Here is a 21875-nt window from a genome sequence, read left to right as displayed (position 1 = left end):
TTTTTTTTTTTTTTTTTTTTTTTTAAATTATTATTTAAAAAAAAATATCTTTTAGTCTATAAATGTGGGCGCTTTTTTTTTTTTTTTTTTTTAAATTATTATTTAAAAAAAAATATCTTTTAGTCTATAAATGTGGGCGCTTGGGATATGATATGAGTGCGATAATTAAATAACTTGACTAGCCCATCACCCCTCGTCTACTCTAGCACGTGACATCCCACGCACGCTCAGATCCACCGACACCCCGCAAGCTAACTAATTATTAGATTAATTAATTAAAAGTTGATAATTAATTAATGTGTTATTACGGGGAGATCAGAGTTAATTAGTTAGATGATTTGCAAAGGTAGAAGCGGTTAATTTTAGGACGGTAGTGGTGGTGGTGGTGGAGGTGGACCACGCTACACATCAACTGAAATGGGTCCCATTTTTTTTAATAGAGTAGAGCCTATCACATGCATGCTACTGTAGGGGACCAGGAGGTCCAGGATCACCACCCCCTGTAACGTTGCTGTTCCAATTATTCAGTTTCTTCTAATTTAATTACCGGTTATCGGATATGAATATGAATATTTTGATTCCATGCGTTCAAAAAATAAATTATTTTAAATTTCATTTAATCCTGGAATATAAGAAAGAGATGTGGCTCAACTTCAAGGCCGTGAGCAATATTTATAATTATCCTGTATAAATCTAATAAACTGTACGGAATTCTCGTAGTAGGTTGCGGCACGTGGCCGTCAGCTTGTGGTGCACGTGTTAGGTATGGCTTTTACGTGGGGCTCACTAGGAAGAAAGTTGCCATGTGTATGGTGTTTGATTGGGAATCACGTGATAATAGTTATACGCTACCAGGTACAGAAGTCAGGTAGAGTGTTTCAGACTTTCAGTACGCAGTCACGGGCCGGGTCGGTAACATTCATCACCGCCCTATCAATGAATGAGTGATCTCCGATTAATGTGAAAACAACGAAACTAATAATAAAAATAATTTATTTTACTCACAAATTACAATCCTCGAAATTAAAAAAATAAAATAAAATAAAGGAATAAAAATTATTTGGGCGCATGAAATGATTTATGAATTACCAACAACAATGAGATCATTATGACTAACAATGGAGCATCATTACATCAACTTATAAGTACATTAATTAATTAATAAACAGAAGTTGATTCCATCATCATGTTAGCTCAAAGGACATTTTGAATTTAATATTTCCTCAGGTTAAATCATACAAAATGAAATTAAGAAAAATAATTTTTATATTATAATGTTTTTCAAATAAATTAATTGCAGATAAAAACCACATAAAATTATTATGTAAAAGTTAAAACATGAGGTAGGTGGTGGTGGTCAGGTGGAGGAAACATTAAAGGGTCCACCGGCGGCTTATAATCAACATGAAAACAACCGTAATGCAATAATCACCTTCTAATCAATTAACTAACATTAAATAAAGACAATTTTAATTATCTTCTATAACATAAAAGGTAAGAGTATTAAAGCGTGCGGAAAGGAAAGCCAAAAAACGAATGAAAAGACTTTGGAAATAGTAATAGATAAGAACCTAATGTCACGTCTCACGCGCGTACAGAAAAACATTTCACGCTCTCCGCATCACGGATTATTTTTAGTGGGGTCCCCTCACCTTTTCCCGTGAATTTCGGTGTCAATCTTCGCCTGCACGAGAGTGAATAACACGCGCATAAACATATGAGACTAAGTGAAAATTGATTAATACATTTTCATCCTTTTGAAAGCAAATATTTTTGTATTTTTAAGGTAATGTTTTGGCGATACAAATAATAAAATAAATAGTTTGCCTTGAACAAGTCAAATGTAACATGAATTGAACCTGACTCATTTATTAGATGACAATTTAGAGTTAAATTTATGAAATTATTAATTAAATAAGTAAGCATGAATGACACATTTTCATTAAGGTAAGGTTGATAAAACATACTCTATATTGCAAGTAGAATATAATAAAAAAAAAATAGTTAGAAATTTAGAAAATGTGTCCCTACATTCTTCAACAAGTAAAATATCCCATGCTTATTTTCATGACCTAATTTTATCCAACAGTATCTCTCATATTAAATACTGGTCGCACGGCATTAGATCTGGGACCCTCCATTCCTTCATCACGTGGTCATGATCAACACCGTGCAAAACATAAACTTTAAACAACACTCAAACCCTACTCTACTCTTGAGTTTAGCGTGAAACCTCCTCTCCCTCCCTTTCTTTTTCTGGTCTGGTTGGCGAGCTTGGAAAGCAAACAAACTGACGACGGTTAAGCCATAAGAGAAAGACTCTCTCTTTCTCTTTCTCTCTCAAACGCAACTCTCTTGCCAAACCTTAACAGTTAACATTTATATAACCTTAAAATGATCTTCTATTTTGGGCAACAAAACGACAAAGAATTCGACCTCAATTGTTAAATCACTTACGCACGACATAGCAGCAATGAAGATGGTGCAACAGGCTGGTTTGGTCGGAGAAGAAGCTGACGTGGCGAGTTCATGTGGTGGTGGGACGGTGGTGGTGGGTGTGAAGTTGGACTCGCATAGCAGAGAGTTGTTGACGTGGGCTCTGGTCAAAGTTGCGCAGCCCGGTGATTCAGTGATAGCTCTTCATGTTCTTGGCAACAATGGTAAGTATACGTGATTGATTATGTGGGTGTTTTGAGTGTTTTTTTTTTTGGTTTGTGTTTTGGTTGTTTTTAGTGGTTACGTGAACTGCGTTGTGCGTAGAAATTGTGGATCGTGATGGGAAGTCTTCGCTTTTGTCACTCGTTAAAGCTTTTGACTCTGTTCTTGACGTGTATGAAGGTTTCTGCAACTTGAAACAGGTTTGGTTTCATTCACTTTATTATTTGTATGTCTCTTAATTAAAACTTGCTATTTAGTCCTTGCTCTCTGCCTGGTTGTTTTGAAAATGAACGAATTTTTTAAAGAGAACTTCGGTCTTTAAGCTTCCATAAAAAGAAATTCAGGTCCAGTTAGCAAACTTACGGAGGCTTTAGTTGGTTGAAGATGCAGAATTATAGTTTCTTTAATGTTAACTGTGGTACTTTCTTGAATAGAAATGAAAATTCGTTATTTATTGTAATGTAAATGTTGCAGGTGGATCTGAAGCTTAAAATATGCAGAGGAACATCAATTCGGAAAATATTAGTTAGAGAAGCAAATTCTTACTCTGCATCTAAGGTTATAGTTGGAACTGCTAGAAATCACCATACAATCCGATCATCAACATCTGTGGCTAAATATTGTGCTAAGAAACTGTCAAAGGAATGTGCAGTTCTTGCGGTTAACAATGGAAAAGTTGTTTACCAAAGAGAGGGCCCTTTATCAAAATCTGCTGAAACACAAGGTTGTGAACTTTATCCCTTTTTTTCTTCTGAGACGGGCATGAATTTTATTGGTTTTATTAAAAAAATTAAGCTTGACTTATTGCAGGAACTGAAGATCATCGCCGGAATAGTTTGCTTGATGTAATACACCGGTCAATATCATTGACTATGAATGCTGGAGGACCAAAGAATTCTAAAGTAGTTAATGATGATGCTCCTAATGTAGCACATAAATCTGTTAATGATCTTGGTTCTATGTTGAATTTGGAAAGGGCCTTAGCGAAAGCCGGTTCAGATTGCTTGGACAGTGCTAGGAAACAAAACTGCTCCATTTGTGGACCGGCTGGAGTATTCCCAGATGATTCTTGTAACCCATGTGAAGAAGAGTCAAGTTGCAATGGTGATGGCGGCAGAGGTGAAGGTGATTCTTTGGCTATAGTGCCTGTTCAGAAGGTAGAGTCACCTTCAACTTCTATAACTTTATTGATCAGAGAATTGCCTGAAGCGAGGCCTGGATGGCCACTGCTTCGTCGAACAGTGTTAACAGAGCGACAAGCTCCTGATAGGTCTTCATTGAGGAAGATCTCTGTGGTACAATGGGCATTGCGGTTGCCCTCTAGGCAACCTTCACTTATTACGGATTCAGATCTTAAACAAAGTAGTTGTGCTCAAGGAAATATCGAATCTTCCAGTTTGGATGGAGAAAGTGGTGCAATTGTTCCAGCTGGAAATGAGATTGTTAGAACTTCTTCTTCTCCTGACAAAAATTCAACAAAACTGCCCAACGAATTGGAGGGTCTACATGAGAAATACTCTGCTACTTGCAGACTGTTTAAGTACCAGGAACTCCTCTCTGCAACATCTAATTTCTTGGCTGGTATGTTTGGATCCTCAAACTGCTGTTTTAAAACAGTTTATCTTTTGTCCATTCTGGGTACTTGGTTTAGTCTAACAATATTTATTATTGATTCCAGAGAATTTGATTGGAAAAGGAGGCAGCAGTCAGGTTTATAAAGGTTGGCTTCCTGATGGCAAGGAGCTTGCTGTGAAAATCCTGAAGTCATCTGAAGATGTGCTGAAGGAGTTTGTTTTGGAAATTGAGATAATTACTACATTACATCACAAGAACATCATCTCTCTTTTGGGATTCTGTTTCGAAGACAATAATCGTCTATTGGTTTATGATTTTCTATCTAGAGGAAGCCTGGAAGAAAACCTTCATGGTATGTGAACACATAGTACTTTTACTTTAGAAATTGAGGAGACTCCAAAGATTATTGTTAGGTTGACTTAGCATTTAGTTTTCACTTCGGTTTACACCTTCTTTATGCTTATTCGTTAGGTAACAAGAAAGATCCACATGCATTTGGTTGGACTGAGAGATATAAGGTGGCTGTGGGGGTGGCTGAGGCCTTAAATTATCTCCACAGTGGCAGTGCTCAACGTGTGATCCATAGGGATGTTAAATCATCAAATATACTACTGTCAGATGATTTTGAGCCACAGGTACCTTTCAAATTTTTCTCTACTTGTTCTGTATTTTTAATATGAAAGTGCTTAAAAACAGAACTGGTTCATAGCTGTTCATGCTTTTCTACTTGGTTTTTCTTTAGCTATCTGATTTTGGACTCGCCAAATGGGCATCGACCTCCGCATCACATATAACCTGCACTGATGTTTCAGGAACTTTTGGGTACGTAATTCGCACCCCAGTTTTGTTCATTTGATTAATTTCAATGAAAGACATAATCCTTTATTCCCATTTATTAGTTCCTAACATTACCAGAAAAAAAATGGAAATTTGCTGCAGTTACTTGGCCCCTGAATACTTCATGTACGGGAAAGTAAATGACAAGGTGGATGTCTATGCATTTGGCGTTGTACTCCTTGAGCTTCTCTCAGGCAGAAAGCCAATAAGCAATGACTATCCCAAAGGCCAAGAGAGTTTAGTCATGTGGGTATGTATTCTCTACTGACGGAATTTACTCATGTCTGAATTGACCATTTGGTTTTGTTTTTCAATGAACAAATCGAACTTCTTGTCCAGGCAAAGCCAGTTCTAAACAGTGGGAAGGTCACACAATTGTTAGATCCAACCTTGGGCAACAATTATGATCATGACCAGATGGAGAGGATGGTTTTAGCAGCTATTCTTTGTATCAGGCGTGCCCCACGAGCTAGGCCTCAAATGAATCTTGTAAGTTATCTTTATTAGCTGCAATAGCTCCCTCCATTGGTTTGTTGGGGAAGTTGTTTTAAGATTATGAACTTTCATTTATCCCAGGTTCTGAAGCTCCTCCAAGGTGATACTGATGTAACTAAGTGGGCAAGACTACAAGTTAATGCTTCAGAAGAATCCGACATGCTAGATGATGAAGCCTGCCCGCGTTCTAACCTTCAATCCCATCTTAATCTCGCACTGCTCGACGTTGAGAATGATTCATTCTCCATGAGCAGCATTGAGCAAAGTGTCTCATTAGAGGACTACTTGCAAGGCAGGTGGAGCCGCTCATCAAGCTTTGACTAACCACATCACTGGCAACAACAATTGCGAGTATAAATGGTTCACTTATGTGATTCTTTTGTACATTCTTTTGGTTTCAACCCAACTCTCAGTTGGGGTTTTGCTTCTTCTCTGGATTGCTTACCAAATAAGGGTTGGATGCGAGGTTGTTTGTCGGTGTGCCCTCCTCCTTTCCTTACTAGTCATAATAGTTGATCTCATTTGATCAAGAGTTTGTTGTACGTTGTAACAATGGAAAATGATTCACATGTTATAAAAGTGAGCACTTGATGCAGATAAATTACCTGAATATTTGGATTTTCTGTTTGTCCCTTTCGGATATGGCTTTATCCTTTATGACCAACAACATGCTCATACAAGTCAATTACTCAGCCATGATCCAAGTCATTGTCATCTCTCAACTAGCTGCTATTATTGTCCAACTGGTCCTCCATGGTTACTGTTTTTAGATTCCTTTTTCCTGCTTTAATCAACATCCTTTATTTTGTCGTCACGTTCTGCCAAACAAATTGCTTTCTTTGTTGAAGTCATTAACATCTCCCAACACCACAAATGACAAAACAACGCACAATATATACCACTAACTACTAAAGTAGAATTCTGATTGTAACAAGTGAACAGGTCTCTTCCACCCGCTATTGCCACCGACACCCATTACTATAACGTTATATCACCAGTGCCTTCTTCATCCCGGTAAAATATTCACCAAAAACATCCACTTTTCGACCCTTCAATGGGGGGAGATTATGAGATAATGCTGATGGATATGGGGTGGTTTTATTTTTGTTTATTGGGCCAGTTCAGGCGAAATTTGGGCTTGAATTCAACTCAATTATGTGTGGCTCACGTTGGCCACTTATGGATGCTGGTGGGCTGTCGTAAGGATAGAAGATAAATGGACGTCTGTAAATCTGATTTATTATTATTTTTGAATAATTGTATAGAAATTTGTAGTCCGAATCCGATCAAGCTTTTATGTATCATTTAAATGTTTAAAATCGAATAATTATTTTCTATTGCAGTGACTTATTAAAAAGTAATAAGAAGATGGAAATTCTTAGCTTATACGAATATAAATAAAAATACAGTTGTATTAAATGGTAGGGTAAGGTAGTGTAAAGGAATAAACGGAAAGATCCGAAATAATCCAACGCACGAGAGTTTAGGAAACAAGAAACGCATTACAGTATCAACAGTCAAAGACCAAAGTGAAAATTCACATCCACTTATTAAAAACATCGACGCAACCAAACACTAAGCACACAACAAAAGCAAACCAAAGACGCAACAGCCAGAAAGCAGCAACATCAACAAGAACAGCTGCAAGAAGAAGAAAAGCCGGCCAGTGATGGATCCTCCATATATTCATCGCGCCAGGTACGTCGGCGTTTCATCTCCGAACCCTAATTTTTATGCACCATCACCTTCATCCCATGTTTACAACTACCGTCCGCAACCACCACTGCCTCAACAACAACAACAACAACCTCTCCCTCCGCCGCAACAATCGCTCCCTGCTCCGACACCGGTTCCACCACTTAATCACCCTCCTCTTTCTGTCCCAGCACCAACAAAGAATCCGTATAATTCCCACCATCACCCCCAACTCTCGTTCAATCCCAATTTTAATCCTAACCCTAACCCTAACCCTAAATCTGTCAATGTTGATCACAATCGTCACCACCACCATCAACGAAGTCACGATTATGTCCACCGGATTCCCGTTGACGATGAGCGCCATCATCCTCACCGTCAACGACTGGTTCCTGAATTCGATACCAGACCCGATGTGTGGGACCCACCCAGGATTGTTCCCGATCACCGTCCGGTTGTCAGCAATTTGGAACATCATCGTCAATTTGATAACCGACCTGTGTCCGGTTATCGGTCCATCGAGAAGATTAATCATGAAGTACATATGAAACATAGGTTAAGAGAAAGGTACAACAACGATGTCTTTGATTTTGAGCATAAGAATGGTAATAGTAATCAAAGATTAGAGTTTGTGTCACGTCGTAGTCTTTTTGTATCTGATTCTGATAGATTGAATTCTGCTAATTACGAGAATGTACATGGTTCGCAGTTTGATAGTAATGAGATGATAAGGAGTAATGTGAGAGACGGGGTTTTTGAGAGGCAGGCATTGAGAGAGAGGGAAATTCGTGATTCGATGATTGAAATGGGGCAAAATAGTGTGAATGGTGGTGGCGGAGTTAGGAGTTTTAGTGGAAAGCGTGAGTTTTATGGGTCAGATTCAGGAAGATATGGTAATAATAGAGGAAGCAGAGAGAACAGTTTTGAGTATAATAGGACTCCAAGGAAGCAAGTACAAAAGAAGAGTGCACTTTTGAGAATACAGAAACCTTGTTTTAGGACTAGAGAAAATGATGAATTGCATTATTCTGGTTATTTTGTTGAGATGAAGTCTGGTTCATTGAGAGGGAAAGATAAGGTTGTGTATTCAGATCATGGGGTGGTTGCTGAAGAAGAGAGAGAGGGCAGTCCTGTGGAGCTTGATGTTTCTTTCAAATCTAATTCATTGGTGGCCAAGGCAATTGTGGCACCTTTGAGTTCTGCTGTTGTTTCTGATCCAAATGTAACACCTAAGAATGGAAAAAATAGGAAAGTTATGGCGTCAGATAAGGATCGTTCAAGTCCACAATTGAATAGAGTTTGTGACAGTAATATAAAGTTGGATAGTTCCAGAGATGTTGTGAATAATGCCTCTAGTTCTGATAAAAATATTGACTTGAAACAATCTGGGAAGAAGGTTGCCCCTTCTACTGTTGGTGAAATGCTTGATCATAATTTACAGTCTTGTACCACTCAGGTTAATGGTTCACCTGCAAAGGTTAGAAGGTCAAAATGTATTGTTTCAGATAAAGGAGGCACTGATGATAGTACTAGTAAAACACCTTCGCTCAAGGTTGCAAAGAGGAAAAGAGTTGTGAAGAAAGTAGTCAAGAAAGTTATTAACTCTAATCCAGATGTATCCAGTTTGCAACCAAAAGAGAAGCTTGATGAACCTCTGAAAGCAGATGGCTCCACCCTTAAGGCATCTGCAGCTCCTTTGCTGAAAAAGGGAGGAAAACCTTCCAAAGAGAAAATCACTCCTGCTGGGGCAACTTCAGTTCATTCCGTTGATTTACAGCCAGGAATGATGTTGCCTGTAAGTGACAAAGTGGGTGGATCTTCACAGGCTGCCATGGGACCAGAGGAAGTTACCACTGATGTCGATTCTGGTGGATCTCATATCACTAAGATTAAGAGAAAGATGAGTGACTCAATTTCTCCTTTGGCTTCTTCTAGTAATAAAGAAACTAAAATCAATGAGGGTTCTGTAAATGCAGATCATTCTTTCAGTGACATACAGAAAACTGGAAAGGATCTAACTAAATCACTAAACAAAGCTACTGTTTCTGACATTGGTAGTGGTGAAGTTGCCGGCGAGCAGTTCTGCCACAAGGGAAACACTTTATTGCTTGAGAATTCTTCCACAAGCCACAAGGGAAACACTTTATTGCTTGAGAATTCTTCCACAAAAGAATCTCCGAAAATTTTGTTTTCGGTAGGAGGTGATATTAATTCTGATCTGTTAAGCTCGGAGGAAAATGAAAGACATGAGGCAAGTGTTTTTGCCCATGGAATGAATGCAACAACAGGTTTTAATAATGATTTAGTTAGCTTTCCGGAAAAAATTACTAATTCTGAGATTACCCCTGTGGATGATTCTAGTAAGCAGCCAGGGTCTCCACAGTGGCAGTGCTCAACGTGTGATCCATAGGGATGTTAAATCATCAAATATACTACTGTCAGATGATTTTGAGCCACAGGTACCTTTCAAATTTATCTCTACTTGTTCTGTATTTTTAATATGAAAGGGCTTAAAAACAGAACTGGTTCATAACTGTTCATGCTTTTCCACTTGGTTTTTCTTTAGCTATCTGATTTTGGACTTGCCAAATGGGCATCGACCTCCGCATCACATATAACCTGCACTGATGTTTCAGGAACCTTTGGGTACGTAATTCGCACCCCAGTTTTGTTCATTTGATTAATTTCAATGAAAGACATAATCCTTTATTCCCATTTATTAGTTCCTAACATTACCAGAAAAAAAATGGAAATTTGCTGCAGTTACTTGGCCCCTGAATACTTCATGTACGGCAAAGTAAATGACAAGGTGGATGTCTATGCATTTGGCGTTGTACTCCTTGAGCTTCTCTCAGGCAGAAAGCCAATAAGCAATGACTATCCCAAAGGCCAAGAGAGTTTAGTCATGTGGGTATGTATTCTCTACTGACGGAATTTACTCATGTCTGAATTGACCATTTGGTTTTGTTTTTCAATGAACAAATCGAACTTCTTGTCCAGGCAAAGCCAGTTCTAAACAGTGGGAAGGTCACACAATTGTTAGATCCAACCTTGGGCAACAATTATGATCATGACCAGATGGAGAGGATGGTTTTAGCAGCTATTCTTTGTATCAGGCGTGCCCCACGAGCTAGGCCTCAAATGAATCTTGTAAGTTATCTTTATTAGCTGCAATAGCTCCCTCCATTGGTTTGTTGGGGAAGTTGTTTTAAGATTATGAACTTTCATTTATCCCAGGTTCTGAAGCTCCTCCAAGGTGATACTGATGTAACTAAGTGGGCAAGACTACAAGTTAATGCTTCAGAAGAATCCGACATGCTAGATGATGAAGCCTGCCCGCGTTCTAACCTTCAATCCCATCTTAATCTCGCACTGCTCGACGTTGAGAATGATTCATTCTCCATGAGCAGCATTGAGCAAAGTGTCTCATTAGAGGACTACTTGCAAGGCAGGTGGAGCCGCTCATCAAGCTTTGACTAACCACATCACTGGCAACAACAATTGCGAGTATAAATGGTTCACTTATGTGATTCTTTTGTACATTCTTTTGGTTTCAACCCAACTCTCAGTTGGGGTTTTGCTTCTTCTCTGGATTGCTTACCAAATAAGGGTTGGATGCGAGGTTGTTTGTCGGTGTGCCCTCCTCCTTTCCTTACTAGTCATAATAGTTGATCTCATTTGATCAAGAGTTTGTTGTACGTTGTAACAATGGAAAATGATTCACATGTTATAAAAGTGAGCACTTGATGCAGATAAATTACCTGAATATTTGGATTTTCTGTTTGTCCCTTTCGGATATGGCTTTATCCTTTATGACCAACAACATGCTCATACAAGTCAATTACTCAGCCATGATCCAAGTCATTGTCATCTCTCAACTAGCTGCTATTATTGTCCAACTGGTCCTCCATGGTTACTGTTTTTAGATTCCTTTTTCCTGCTTTAATCAACATCCTTTATTTTGTCGTCACGTTCTGCCAAACAAATTGCTTTCTTTGTTGAAGTCATTAACATCTCCCAACACCACAAATGACAAAACAACGCACAATATATACCACTAACTACTAAAGTAGAATTCTGATTGTAACAAGTGAACAGGTCTCTTCCACCCGCTATTGCCACCGACACCCATTACTATAACGTTATATCACCAGTGCCTTCTTCATCCCGGTAAAATATTCACCAAAAACATCCACTTTTCGACCCTTCAATGGGGGGAGATTATGAGATAATGCTGATGGATATGGGGTGGTTTTATTTTTGTTTATTGGGCCAGTTCAGGCGAAATTTGGGCTTGAATTCAACTCAATTATGTGTGGCTCACGTTGGCCACTTATGGATGCTGGTGGGCTGTCGTAAGGATAGAAGATAAATGGACGTCTGTAAATCTGATTTATTATTATTTTTGAATAATTGTATAGAAATTTGTAGTCCGAATCCGATCAAGCTTTTATGTATCATTTAAATGTTTAAAATCGAATAATTATTTTCTATTGCAGTGACTTATTAAAAAGTAATAAGAAGATGGAAATTCTTAGCTTATACGAATATAAATAAAAATACAGTTGTATTAAATGGTAGGGTAAGGTAGTGTAAAGGAATAAACGGAAAGATCCGAAATAATCCAACGCACGAGAGTTTAGGAAACAAGAAACGCATTACAGTATCAACAGTCAAAGACCAAAGTGAAAATTCACATCCACTTATTAAAAACATCGACGCAACCAAACACTAAGCACACAACAAAAGCAAACCAAAGACGCAACAGCCAGAAAGCAGCAACATCAACAAGAACAGCTGCAAGAAGAAGAAAAGCCGGCCAGTGATGGATCCTCCATATATTCATCGCGCCAGGTACGTCGGCGTTTCATCTCCGAACCCTAATTTTTATGCACCATCACCTTCATCCCATGTTTACAACTACCGTCCGCAACCACCACTGCCTCAACAACAACAACAACAACCTCTCCCTCCGCCGCAACAATCGCTCCCTGCTCCGACACCGGTTCCACCACTTAATCACCCTCCTCTTTCTGTCCCAGCACCAACAAAGAATCCGTATAATTCCCACCATCACCCCCAACTCTCGTTCAATCCCAATTTTAATCCTAACCCTAACCCTAACCCTAAATCTGTCAATGTTGATCACAATCGTCACCACCACCATCAACGAAGTCACGATTATGTCCACCGGATTCCCGTTGACGATGAGCGCCATCATCCTCACCGTCAACGACTGGTTCCTGAATTCGATACCAGACCCGATGTGTGGGACCCACCCAGGATTGTTCCCGATCACCGTCCGGTTGTCAGCAATTTGGAACATCATCGTCAATTTGATAACCGACCTGTGTCCGGTTATCGGTCCATCGAGAAGATTAATCATGAAGTACATATGAAACATAGGTTAAGAGAAAGGTACAACAACGATGTCTTTGATTTTGAGCATAAGAATGGTAATAGTAATCAAAGATTAGAGTTTGTGTCACGTCGTAGTCTTTTTGTATCTGATTCTGATAGATTGAATTCTGCTAATTACGAGAATGTACATGGTTCGCAGTTTGATAGTAATGAGATGATAAGGAGTAATGTGAGAGACGGGGTTTTTGAGAGGCAGGCATTGAGAGAGAGGGAAATTCGTGATTCGATGATTGAAATGGGGCAAAATAGTGTGAATGGTGGTGGCGGAGTTAGGAGTTTTAGTGGAAAGCGTGAGTTTTATGGGTCAGATTCAGGAAGATATGGTAATAATAGAGGAAGCAGAGAGAACAGTTTTGAGTATAATAGGACTCCAAGGAAGCAAGTACAAAAGAAGAGTGCACTTTTGAGAATACAGAAACCTTGTTTTAGGACTAGAGAAAATGATGAATTGCATTATTCTGGTTATTTTGTTGAGATGAAGTCTGGTTCATTGAGAGGGAAAGATAAGGTTGTGTATTCAGATCATGGGGTGGTTGCTGAAGAAGAGAGAGAGGGCAGTCCTGTGGAGCTTGATGTTTCTTTCAAATCTAATTCATTGGTGGCCAAGGCAATTGTGGCACCTTTGAGTTCTGCTGTTGTTTCTGATCCAAATGTAACACCTAAGAATGGAAAAAATAGGAAAGTTATGGCGTCAGATAAGGATCGTTCAAGTCCACAATTGAATAGAGTTTGTGACAGTAATATAAAGTTGGATAGTTCCAGAGATGTTGTGAATAATGCCTCTAGTTCTGATAAAAATATTGACTTGAAACAATCTGGGAAGAAGGTTGCCCCTTCTACTGTTGGTGAAATGCTTGATCATAATTTACAGTCTTGTACCACTCAGGTTAATGGTTCACCTGCAAAGGTTAGAAGGTCAAAATGTATTGTTTCAGATAAAGGAGGCACTGATGATAGTACTAGTAAAACACCTTCGCTCAAGGTTGCAAAGAGGAAAAGAGTTGTGAAGAAAGTAGTCAAGAAAGTTATTAACTCTAATCCAGATGTATCCAGTTTGCAACCAAAAGAGAAGCTTGATGAACCTCTGAAAGCAGATGGCTCCACCCTTAAGGCATCTGCAGCTCCTTTGCTGAAAAAGGGAGGAAAACCTTCCAAAGAGAAAATCACTCCTGCTGGGGCAACTTCAGTTCATTCCGTTGATTTACAGCCAGGAATGATGTTGCCTGTAAGTGACAAAGTGGGTGGATCTTCACAGGCTGCCATGGGACCAGAGGAAGTTACCACTGATGTCGATTCTGGTGGATCTCATATCACTAAGATTAAGAGAAAGATGAGTGACTCAATTTCTCCTTTGGCTTCTTCTAGTAATAAAGAAACTAAAATCAATGAGGGTTCTGTAAATGCAGATCATTCTTTCAGTGACATACAGAAAACTGGAAAGGATCTAACTAAATCACTAAACAAAGCTACTGTTTCTGACATTGGTAGTGGTGAAGTTGCCGGCGAGCAGTTCTGCCACAAGGGAAACACTTTATTGCTTGAGAATTCTTCCACAAGCCACAAGGGAAACACTTTATTGCTTGAGAATTCTTCCACAAAAGAATCTCCGAAAATTTTGTTTTCGGTAGGAGGTGATATTAATTCTGATCTTTTAAGCTCGGAGGAAAATGAAAGACATGAGGCAAGTGTTTTTGCCCATGGAATGAATGCAACAATAGGTTTTAATAATGATTTAGTTAGCTTTCCGGAAAAAATTACTAATTCTGAGATTACCCCTGTGGATGATTCTAGTAAGCAGCCATGTAAAAGTCAGGGTAGCAGTGGTGTCGAAGGATTTCCAATGGCTATCCCTCCTGGGACAAGCAGTGAAATGTCTGCTTTGTCAAGTTCAGAGGAAACCAAAATCCACAATGTTTCCATAGATGCAGACTGCTCCAATCATGACAAGTGTAGCATTTCAGGTTCTGCCAATGTCTGTATTAATTCAGAGGACATCAATATTAGTGGTGGTTACATTGATAAACAGCTGTTAACTGATGTGTTTGCCATACCACTTGAGAATGGTGCCACAGAAGGATTATCAAATGCTATAGTTTCAGGAGGCAGTGAGGAGGATATGCCTAACATTACAGATAAGAGCAAAGTTATGAACTCTCCGTCGGATTTGCCGGATGCAATGATAACTGACATGAACATGGAACCTGTGAAAGCAGTTAGCTCTACACAATGTGAAGATACAACCTTAAGTTCATCTGTCAAAGATTCTAGTCCTGCAGAAGTAAAGGTTAACGGTAGTGTGGATTTTGGCTTACAACCTTCTCCAGATGGATTCAGTGATTTGCACGCGAGCAATTCAATGGGAAATTGTTCTGAGGCTAAGGTTACAATTAGCAGTGGTATTATTGAACCTTCCCCTGAGAATATAAAAAGGCAGAAAGTCTCTCTTTATCAGCCTGGTTTTCCTAGTCTGATGATATCTGAGATCAGTGAGGGACCTATAACTGCAGATCTCTTCACATCTGGTTTAGAACTTCCCTCCAATATGAATGAGGTTCTAATGCAACCAGAAGGGGAGGTTACAGTTTCTAACAGGGATACTCGTTTATCTTCTATTAGTAGAGATGTCTTTAAGGCTAGGGATGGTGAAAGTTTGAAAGTTGACCTCAGAAAAGCTGATTCTTGTTCACATATTGAGGAGTCATGTATTCCCATTGCAGCATCCTCTTGCCCACCAGTATTTGGAAGTGAGCAGATGATGAATGCAACTCCTGTTATGGATGACAATAACCATAGCAATGAAGTTATGTGTATGGAAGACAGCGAGGCAGAGAAAATGGATGCTGTTGCTGCAGGAAAGCAAGTTACGGTGTGCACAGAGACCACTCAATTGAAAACTACTTCAGAACTTCAGTCCTCTGACTTAAATCAAAGATTGCCTGGTACACTTATGGAATCTGATGGCTATCATCTTGAGAGTGATGATTTGGCTGTCGAGGGTGATGGGGTTTCCACGACTAACTCCAATGATGAAACCATGGAGTTTGATACTACACTATCTGATATGGGTTCTCAAGAAATCTTGGCTGATCTCTCTGTTATGCAATCATTTCATCCTGAAGCATCAACTAGCCTAAATTCTGATGAAAAGGTTTGTGGGGATGAAAAAATGCCAAATGAGAAACCTGTGACTGGAAGCATCTCTAATTTATTTTCTAATGCTTCATCATTAGAGTCTGTCAAAAATAATTTAAAGTCAGGGTCTACACTGGACACTGCTCACTTAGTTGCTGGAAGAACTAGACCATCGCCATCATCAGATGTCAAATTTGCTGCTAACAATCTAAATTCCAGAAGTGGAGAAACTTATGGGAAGAAGAACCAACGGAGTCATGCTGCTTCTGGGATTCCTTCAAGTCGTTCCTCTTTTGTTTTTAATTCTACAAAGAATGCAGCCTCTTCAACCCAAATAAAAAAGCCCCGAACATGGCGTCGCACAGAAAATTCATCTACTCTTCCAATACCTGGAAACAAGTCTTTTTTACGTACAATCCCTCCTCAAAGTCATTTACCAAAAAAGGTTGCTAAGATTCAGAGTATGTCTTACATTCGCAAAGGTAATAGTCTTGTTAGAAAACCTGCTCCAGTTGCTGCCCATCCCCAAGTTTCTCACGGTTTGACTTCATCAGTTTATCAGTTGAATTCTTCAGGAGTAGGTGAATCACAGAAGACTACGGTATCTGACAGTAGGGTTGATGTAATTGACCCGCCAAATTTGTTGAGGACGGGAGGCGTAAATGCTTTGTTTGAGAGGCCTAGAACACCTCCCTTGTCCACTGTCACGAAGATGCCAAATCAAACTTCCAATTTGTCAGGGGATTGTACATTCTCCCCATTGTCTGAGCCCCTTCCAAATGGTTGCTCTGAGGCTACCTCAGATCCTCAGAAATTTGTGGAAAGTAATAATGCACTCAATTCTTATAATGATGCTTCAAAGGCTTCTGAAACTCGTGTAAATCAAACTGGTTCAGTTAACAGTTTGGAAAGCCAGGTTGAACTGAATGATGGGGCTTTGGCTGCTTCAAATATGAAGAGAATAAAATATGTGAAGAGAAAATCAAATCAGTTGGTTGCAGCTTCAGATCATCATAGCTCATCTATTCAAAATGCTGATAAGATCCAAGGCGTTACCTCGGATAGCTACTACAAGAGACGCAAAAATCAGCTAATAAGGACTTCAGTGGAAAGTCACATAAACCCGACAGTCACCTTGCCTGATGGTGCTTCAATTTCAGAGGGGAAAGCAGCTTCAAAGGACATATTCAGAAGTTTTCGTAAAAAACGATCTTACAAAGGTTTGTATGAAGTACTTACTAATGGGAGCATTTCTTTATATTGGAAGTGGTTGCTTTATAAACCGACCACTTTTTCTTTTTGAATGTGTTCTATCACACATAAAAAGTGGGCAATTGATAGTGTGATAAGAAACTTGGTTTTTGAAACTTGCATGGCCGTGAGATTCTTGTCTGATTCTTCATGTACTTTTCCAGTCTTGCTTTATTTACGTGGAAGTTTTCAAAGGCTGCTCCTTTCTTTTCCTCTTTGATGATTGATATCAAGTTTTTAATGTTTCTAATTAATTTAATTTTTTATTTTTGGGTCATCTGGATATTATGCTAAATGTTTCTTATGTTTGTTTCTGCTGGCTTTCTGTGCATTATAGTCACTACTACTTATTGCTAGGTAACATGATATGTTTTTGGTGGTAAAACTATAGTAATTCATTTTGTATTTGTTCATTTGCAGTTGTAACGAAGATCCAAAAACCTTCTAGGTTCTCTTTGGTTTGGACACTGAAGAGTATGCAGTCATCAAAAGATGATGATCATTTCTCATATCCTCAGAAAGTCCTGCCTTCCCTCTTTCCCTGGAAAAGAACAGCATACTGGAGACGTTTTGTGCAAAATTCAATTTCCATTCCCAATAATAGCTCCTTGTCTGCAATCAGGTATGTGAGCATGTGACATATCTATTCTGCAGCTTCTTTCAGTTTATGGTATTTGTATTACTGGTCTAACAAATAATCTCATTGTTCGTCCAGTCGGAAATTGTTGCTGCTGAGAAAGAGAGATACAGTTTACACAAGGTCAAACCATGGATTTTCCCTTCGAAAATCTAAGGTATTAAGTGTTGGTGGATCTAATCTAAAATGGTCAAAATCCATTGAAAATCGTTCGAAGAAAGCTAACGAGGTAAGGCCTTAATGCATTATGGCAGACCCTTTTTTAACTTATCTTGGAACTTATCTGTAACCCCTGTTAACCAACTAAATGGTTTTTTTCCAATTAAAGTTTGCTTTGACTGTTGATCAGTATTATTTGTTGTTGTTCATTATAGGAAGCTACATTGGCGGTTGCTGCAGTTGGGAGGAAGAAGACAGAGCAAAATGGTGCTAAATCCTTTGCTTCTGAGACAAAGAGCAGAAGTCATTCTTCCCGTAAGTCTGTAAAGAGCTTACATCGGTCTCAATGTAGACCAATGTTAATTCTGGTCTGCCTGTTGTGTTGTTAATTTTGCATATGGTCATGTTTTTTATGTGGTTATTGTAGCACATTCTTGTTATGTTCAGTGCATTTTTGACAAGGATGCTTTAATGATTATAATTCTATGATTATAATTTTATAATTATGATTCTATGATATTGAAGTTTATAATGCTTTTGCAGGAGAACGAATATTTCGCATTGGTTCAGTTCGTTACAAAATGGATTCTTCAAGACGGACCCTTCAGAGGATATCAGGTAGTACTCAGTTTATTTATTTATTTATTTTTACTTTTAGTTTTCTCTGTCTAATTGTCCAAAGTGGTTTTAATGGAAGTTGAACCATATGTTTTTAAGACTTCAGATGCTACCATGCAAGTAACTCTTTTACTTCTTTATTGTCCTGTTATGATGTTACTGTTTAATTATGCGAATGATATGTTTCTTGCGTTCTTTAACTATGAATAGCTTTTCAAAAATAATTAGACCCTAAAGTTGGGGTTCAAATTCAATTCATTTTTTAGATGCTGCTGGATTGTTTTACATGAAATAGATGATTGTTTTTTTCTTTAGATGTCCATTTTCTTTTTTATCTGGCCTCCCAGATTTATTATGTATTATTGTTGAGAACTGATTTGGAGGATTTCACTGAATATTGTTGGAAAAAGTACGGTTTTTATTTTATTTAATTTTTATTTATTTATAGTAGTAAGATTGAATTTTAATGACTGGAAGTTCCAAGTGTATGGTACTCCATTATGTTAACGTGCTTTTATCTTGAATTATCATTATGACACGTTTTCTTTGTAGATGATGAATCAACAGGCTCAGCTGCTCTCAATTCGGAANATTAGACCCTAAAGTTGGGGTTCAAATTCAATTCATTTTTTAGATGCTGCTGGATTGTTTTACGTGAAATAGATGATTGTTTTTTTCTTTAGATGTCCATTTTCTTTTTTATCTGGCCTCCCAGATTTATTATGTATTATTGTTGAGAACTGATTTGGAGGATTTCACTGAATATTGTTGGAAAAAGTACGGTTTTTATTTTATTTAATTTTTATTTATTTATAGTATTAAGATTGAATTTTAATGACTGGAAGTTCCAAGTGTACAGTACTCCATTATGTTAACGTGCTTTTATCTTGAATTATCATTATGACACGTTTTCTTTGTAGATGATGAATCAACAGGCTCAGCTGCTCTCAATTCGGAAAAAAATGCCAAGAAGTCTTATATTCCAAGGAGATTAGTTATTGGCAATGATGAGTATGTTTATGTACTCTTTAATGAAGCACTTAAATTGCTAGTCAGTATACTTTTTCTCTACCTGTGCAAGGAGCTTTCTGCAGTTAATGCTGATAATTGTGTACTTTCGTTGGTCGTCTTGACAAAATATGCTTGTAGATTGTGAGAGTTTTGTTTATCTGCTTCACCTAAGTAATTGGCAATAAATGCAATTTGGCAGGTATGTTCGAATTGGCAATGGCAACCAGCTTATTAGGGATCCAAAGAAACGAACTCGTGTTCTGGCAAATGAGAAAGTACGTTGGAGTTTGCACACTGCCAGATTGCGATTAGCGAGAAAGCGGAAGTACTGTCAGTTTTTTACAAGATTTGGGAAATGCAATAAGGAAGATGGAAAATGTCCATATATTCACGATCCCTCCAAAATTGCAGTGTGCACAAAGTTTCTGAATGGTTTATGTTCCAATTCTAACTGCAAATTGACTCATAAGGTTATAGATCTGATTGATAACCCCAAGTGGTCTACTCCAAGGGATGGCAGATTTTTTCTCATATCTTGCTGGCATTTAACCTTAGTTTTATTTTTCATGCAGGTCATTCCAGAAAGAATGCCAGATTGTTCTTATTTCTTGCAAGGTGTATTATTTTGCTATGTTTTGTTTTAATTTAGCCTATTTATAATGCACAGAATCTGACGACTTTGCTGTCAGGTTTGTGCTCCAACAAGGATTGTCCTTACAGGCATGTACATGTGAATCCAAAAGCCTCCACTTGCGAAGGATTTCTGAAGGGCTATTGTGCTGATGGGAATGAGGTAGTGTATTCTTATACAGAGACTATGTTAGGCTTTTATTTAAAACTTTATTTCCTGTTTATATTAGAATCTATATCTATTTTGTTATTTTCTGGTTGGTTCATGCTATGAATTTAGTTTTAGTCCTTGGTACTAGCAAAAGGATGAGAATCTGTCCCATCTATGCACCTATCAAGACACAATTATATGCATTGAATGGAAGAGTGGACTCGAAACTCCTAGGCTCCGTACTTTTGTTAGAAGACAAAAAAGCCTTTACACTATGCATTCAGCTTCAACCTTACTTTAAATATACAAAGCATTAAACTGGCTGGTACCATTTATTCTTGCCTTGTGGGTTGACACAATCTACTGTAGCTCCTGGCCTTCAATTCTTCAGCAAAATTATGCTTTTTTACAGAAGAATTGAACTCATTTAATGCTTGATTATCTCACGTGTTCTTGATACCTTCTTGAAAACTCTCTCTCTCTCTCTCTCTCTCTCTTGACCAAATTGCACATAACCCCATGCTACTTGGATAAGTAAAATGGAATATATCTATGCTGTCAGTGTCGGAAGAAGCACAGCTATGTCTGCCCCACTTTTGAAGCAACAGGCTCCTGCCCTCTGGGACTCAAATGCAAGCTTCACCACCCAAAAAGCAGAAGCAAGGGAAAAAAATTCAGACGGTCAAGGGAGCAGAAGAACAATCGAGGGCGTTATTTTGGTTCTGTGAGCACTGAGGACTCTAAGCCCCGGAAAACAAAGTATTCAATGCAAGATAAAGGGGATATTTGTTTTGAAGGAAAGTTTGCAGATTATATTAACCTCAATGTTAATGATGAAGAAGCTGGAGAAACTAATGATACGATGAGTGAGCAAACAACCTTTAATGATGTCAACGATTCAGATTTACAGTTAGATGATCTTGATGAGCTAGTCAGACCAATTCGCATAATGAACTTAAGCTGACAACATAATCATCTCTGTACAGTGGACCTCTGACTAGAAGCGTGGTAACTGGCCACGAGGAATAGGAATATGAATTCTTTCTGTTGTAAATTAAGTAAAGAAAGTAGGTCTATTCCTGTTTTTCTGCTATTGCAGTATGATTTTGATGTCTTTGCTTGTATATTATATAGAGATAGGATAACCCCCTATTCCTTACCCCCCTTTATGTTGTTTTTATTTTTCTAGGATTTTTGTTTTTATTTTCTACAGTGTACATCAATACAAATTTACAGGAATTTAGAAATGAAATGAAAATACAAAAGCATTTGGATTATTAGACGAGCTGTGTTATTTTATTTAGTGTTGGATTTTTTTTTCTTTAAAATTTGGATGTTCTGCCATTCAGTTTACTTTCATTGAAAATTTAAGTAGGTACAAAAATGTTGAAATTAGAAAGTTATTAAGTAATGCTATAGCCACGGAAGGTTGTGCACCGAATCTATACATCAAATGATGTGACAAAATCTTGACTATTTATTTATTCTCAGTTAATATTAATCAACGGTTGAGATTTTGTCACGGCATTTGATGCACAGATTTGGTGCACAACCTTGGGTGGCTCTATCATTTTGGGAAAGTTATTACTTGGTGCTCTAATTGTT

General features: G+C 38.2%; 4 protein-coding genes across 6 annotated transcripts; all 4 read left to right on the top strand.

The window, feature by feature from the left end:
• The first annotated feature begins 2168 nt into the window (after positions 1-2168).
• LOC116140154 (probable receptor-like serine/threonine-protein kinase At5g57670) lies at positions 2169-6169 on the top strand. Its single transcript, XM_031425776.1, has 10 exons — positions 2169-2660; positions 2761-2858; positions 3133-3382; positions 3469-4239; positions 4337-4585; positions 4705-4868; positions 4976-5055; positions 5173-5320; positions 5410-5559; positions 5647-6169. The coding sequence occupies exons 1-10, from the start codon at positions 2474-2476 to the stop codon at positions 5887-5889; spliced, it is 2340 nt and encodes a 779-aa protein (XP_031281636.1). The 5' UTR covers positions 2169-2473; the 3' UTR covers positions 5890-6169.
• Positions 6170-7134: 965 nt separating this feature from the next.
• LOC116140143 lies at positions 7135-10189 on the top strand. Its single transcript, XM_031425766.1, has 5 exons — positions 7135-9352; positions 9395-9565; positions 9633-9719; positions 9827-9906; positions 10024-10189. Exons 1-5 carry the CDS (start codon positions 7235-7237, stop codon positions 10187-10189), a joined length of 2622 nt encoding a protein of 873 aa, XP_031281626.1. The 5' UTR covers positions 7135-7234.
• Positions 10190-10209: 20 nt separating this feature from the next.
• LOC116140153 (probable receptor-like serine/threonine-protein kinase At5g57670) lies at positions 10210-11020 on the top strand (the record flags this gene model as incomplete). The annotated part of the gene is made up of 2 exons (XM_031425775.1): positions 10210-10410; positions 10498-11020. Coding segments are annotated over 2 exons (444 nt in total), but the record flags the coding sequence as incomplete, so codon positions are not given.
• A 972-nt stretch (positions 11021-11992) lies between these two features.
• LOC116140152 (uncharacterized protein At1g21580) lies at positions 11993-21552 on the top strand. Of its 3 annotated transcripts, none has more exons than XM_031425773.1 (10): positions 11993-14203; positions 14246-17033; positions 17485-17686; positions 17780-17930; positions 18076-18175; positions 18404-18478; positions 19399-19489; positions 19689-20104; positions 20179-20282; positions 20833-21552. In XM_031425773.1, exons 1-10 carry the CDS (start codon positions 12086-12088, stop codon positions 21232-21234), a joined length of 6447 nt encoding a protein of 2148 aa, XP_031281633.1. In that variant the 5' UTR covers positions 11993-12085; the 3' UTR covers positions 21235-21552. The 3 variants fall into 3 exon arrangements, with proteins under 3 accessions (XP_031281633.1, XP_031281634.1, XP_031281632.1); XM_031425774.1 differs by having other exon boundaries at positions 11993-17033; positions 19689-19959; positions 20062-20104; XM_031425772.1 differs by having other exon boundaries at positions 11993-17033.
• The last annotated feature ends 323 nt before the right edge of the window (positions 21553-21875 follow it).

Source organism: Pistacia vera, unplaced genomic scaffold (assembly GCF_008641045.1).
Source record: "Pistacia vera cultivar Batoury unplaced genomic scaffold, PisVer_v2 Contig364, whole genome shotgun sequence".
Taxonomy (NCBI): Eukaryota; Viridiplantae; Streptophyta; class Magnoliopsida; order Sapindales; family Anacardiaceae; genus Pistacia; species Pistacia vera.
The sequence above is the reverse complement of the archived record's forward strand: the minus strand, read 5'-3'. Positions and strand labels throughout refer to the sequence as shown.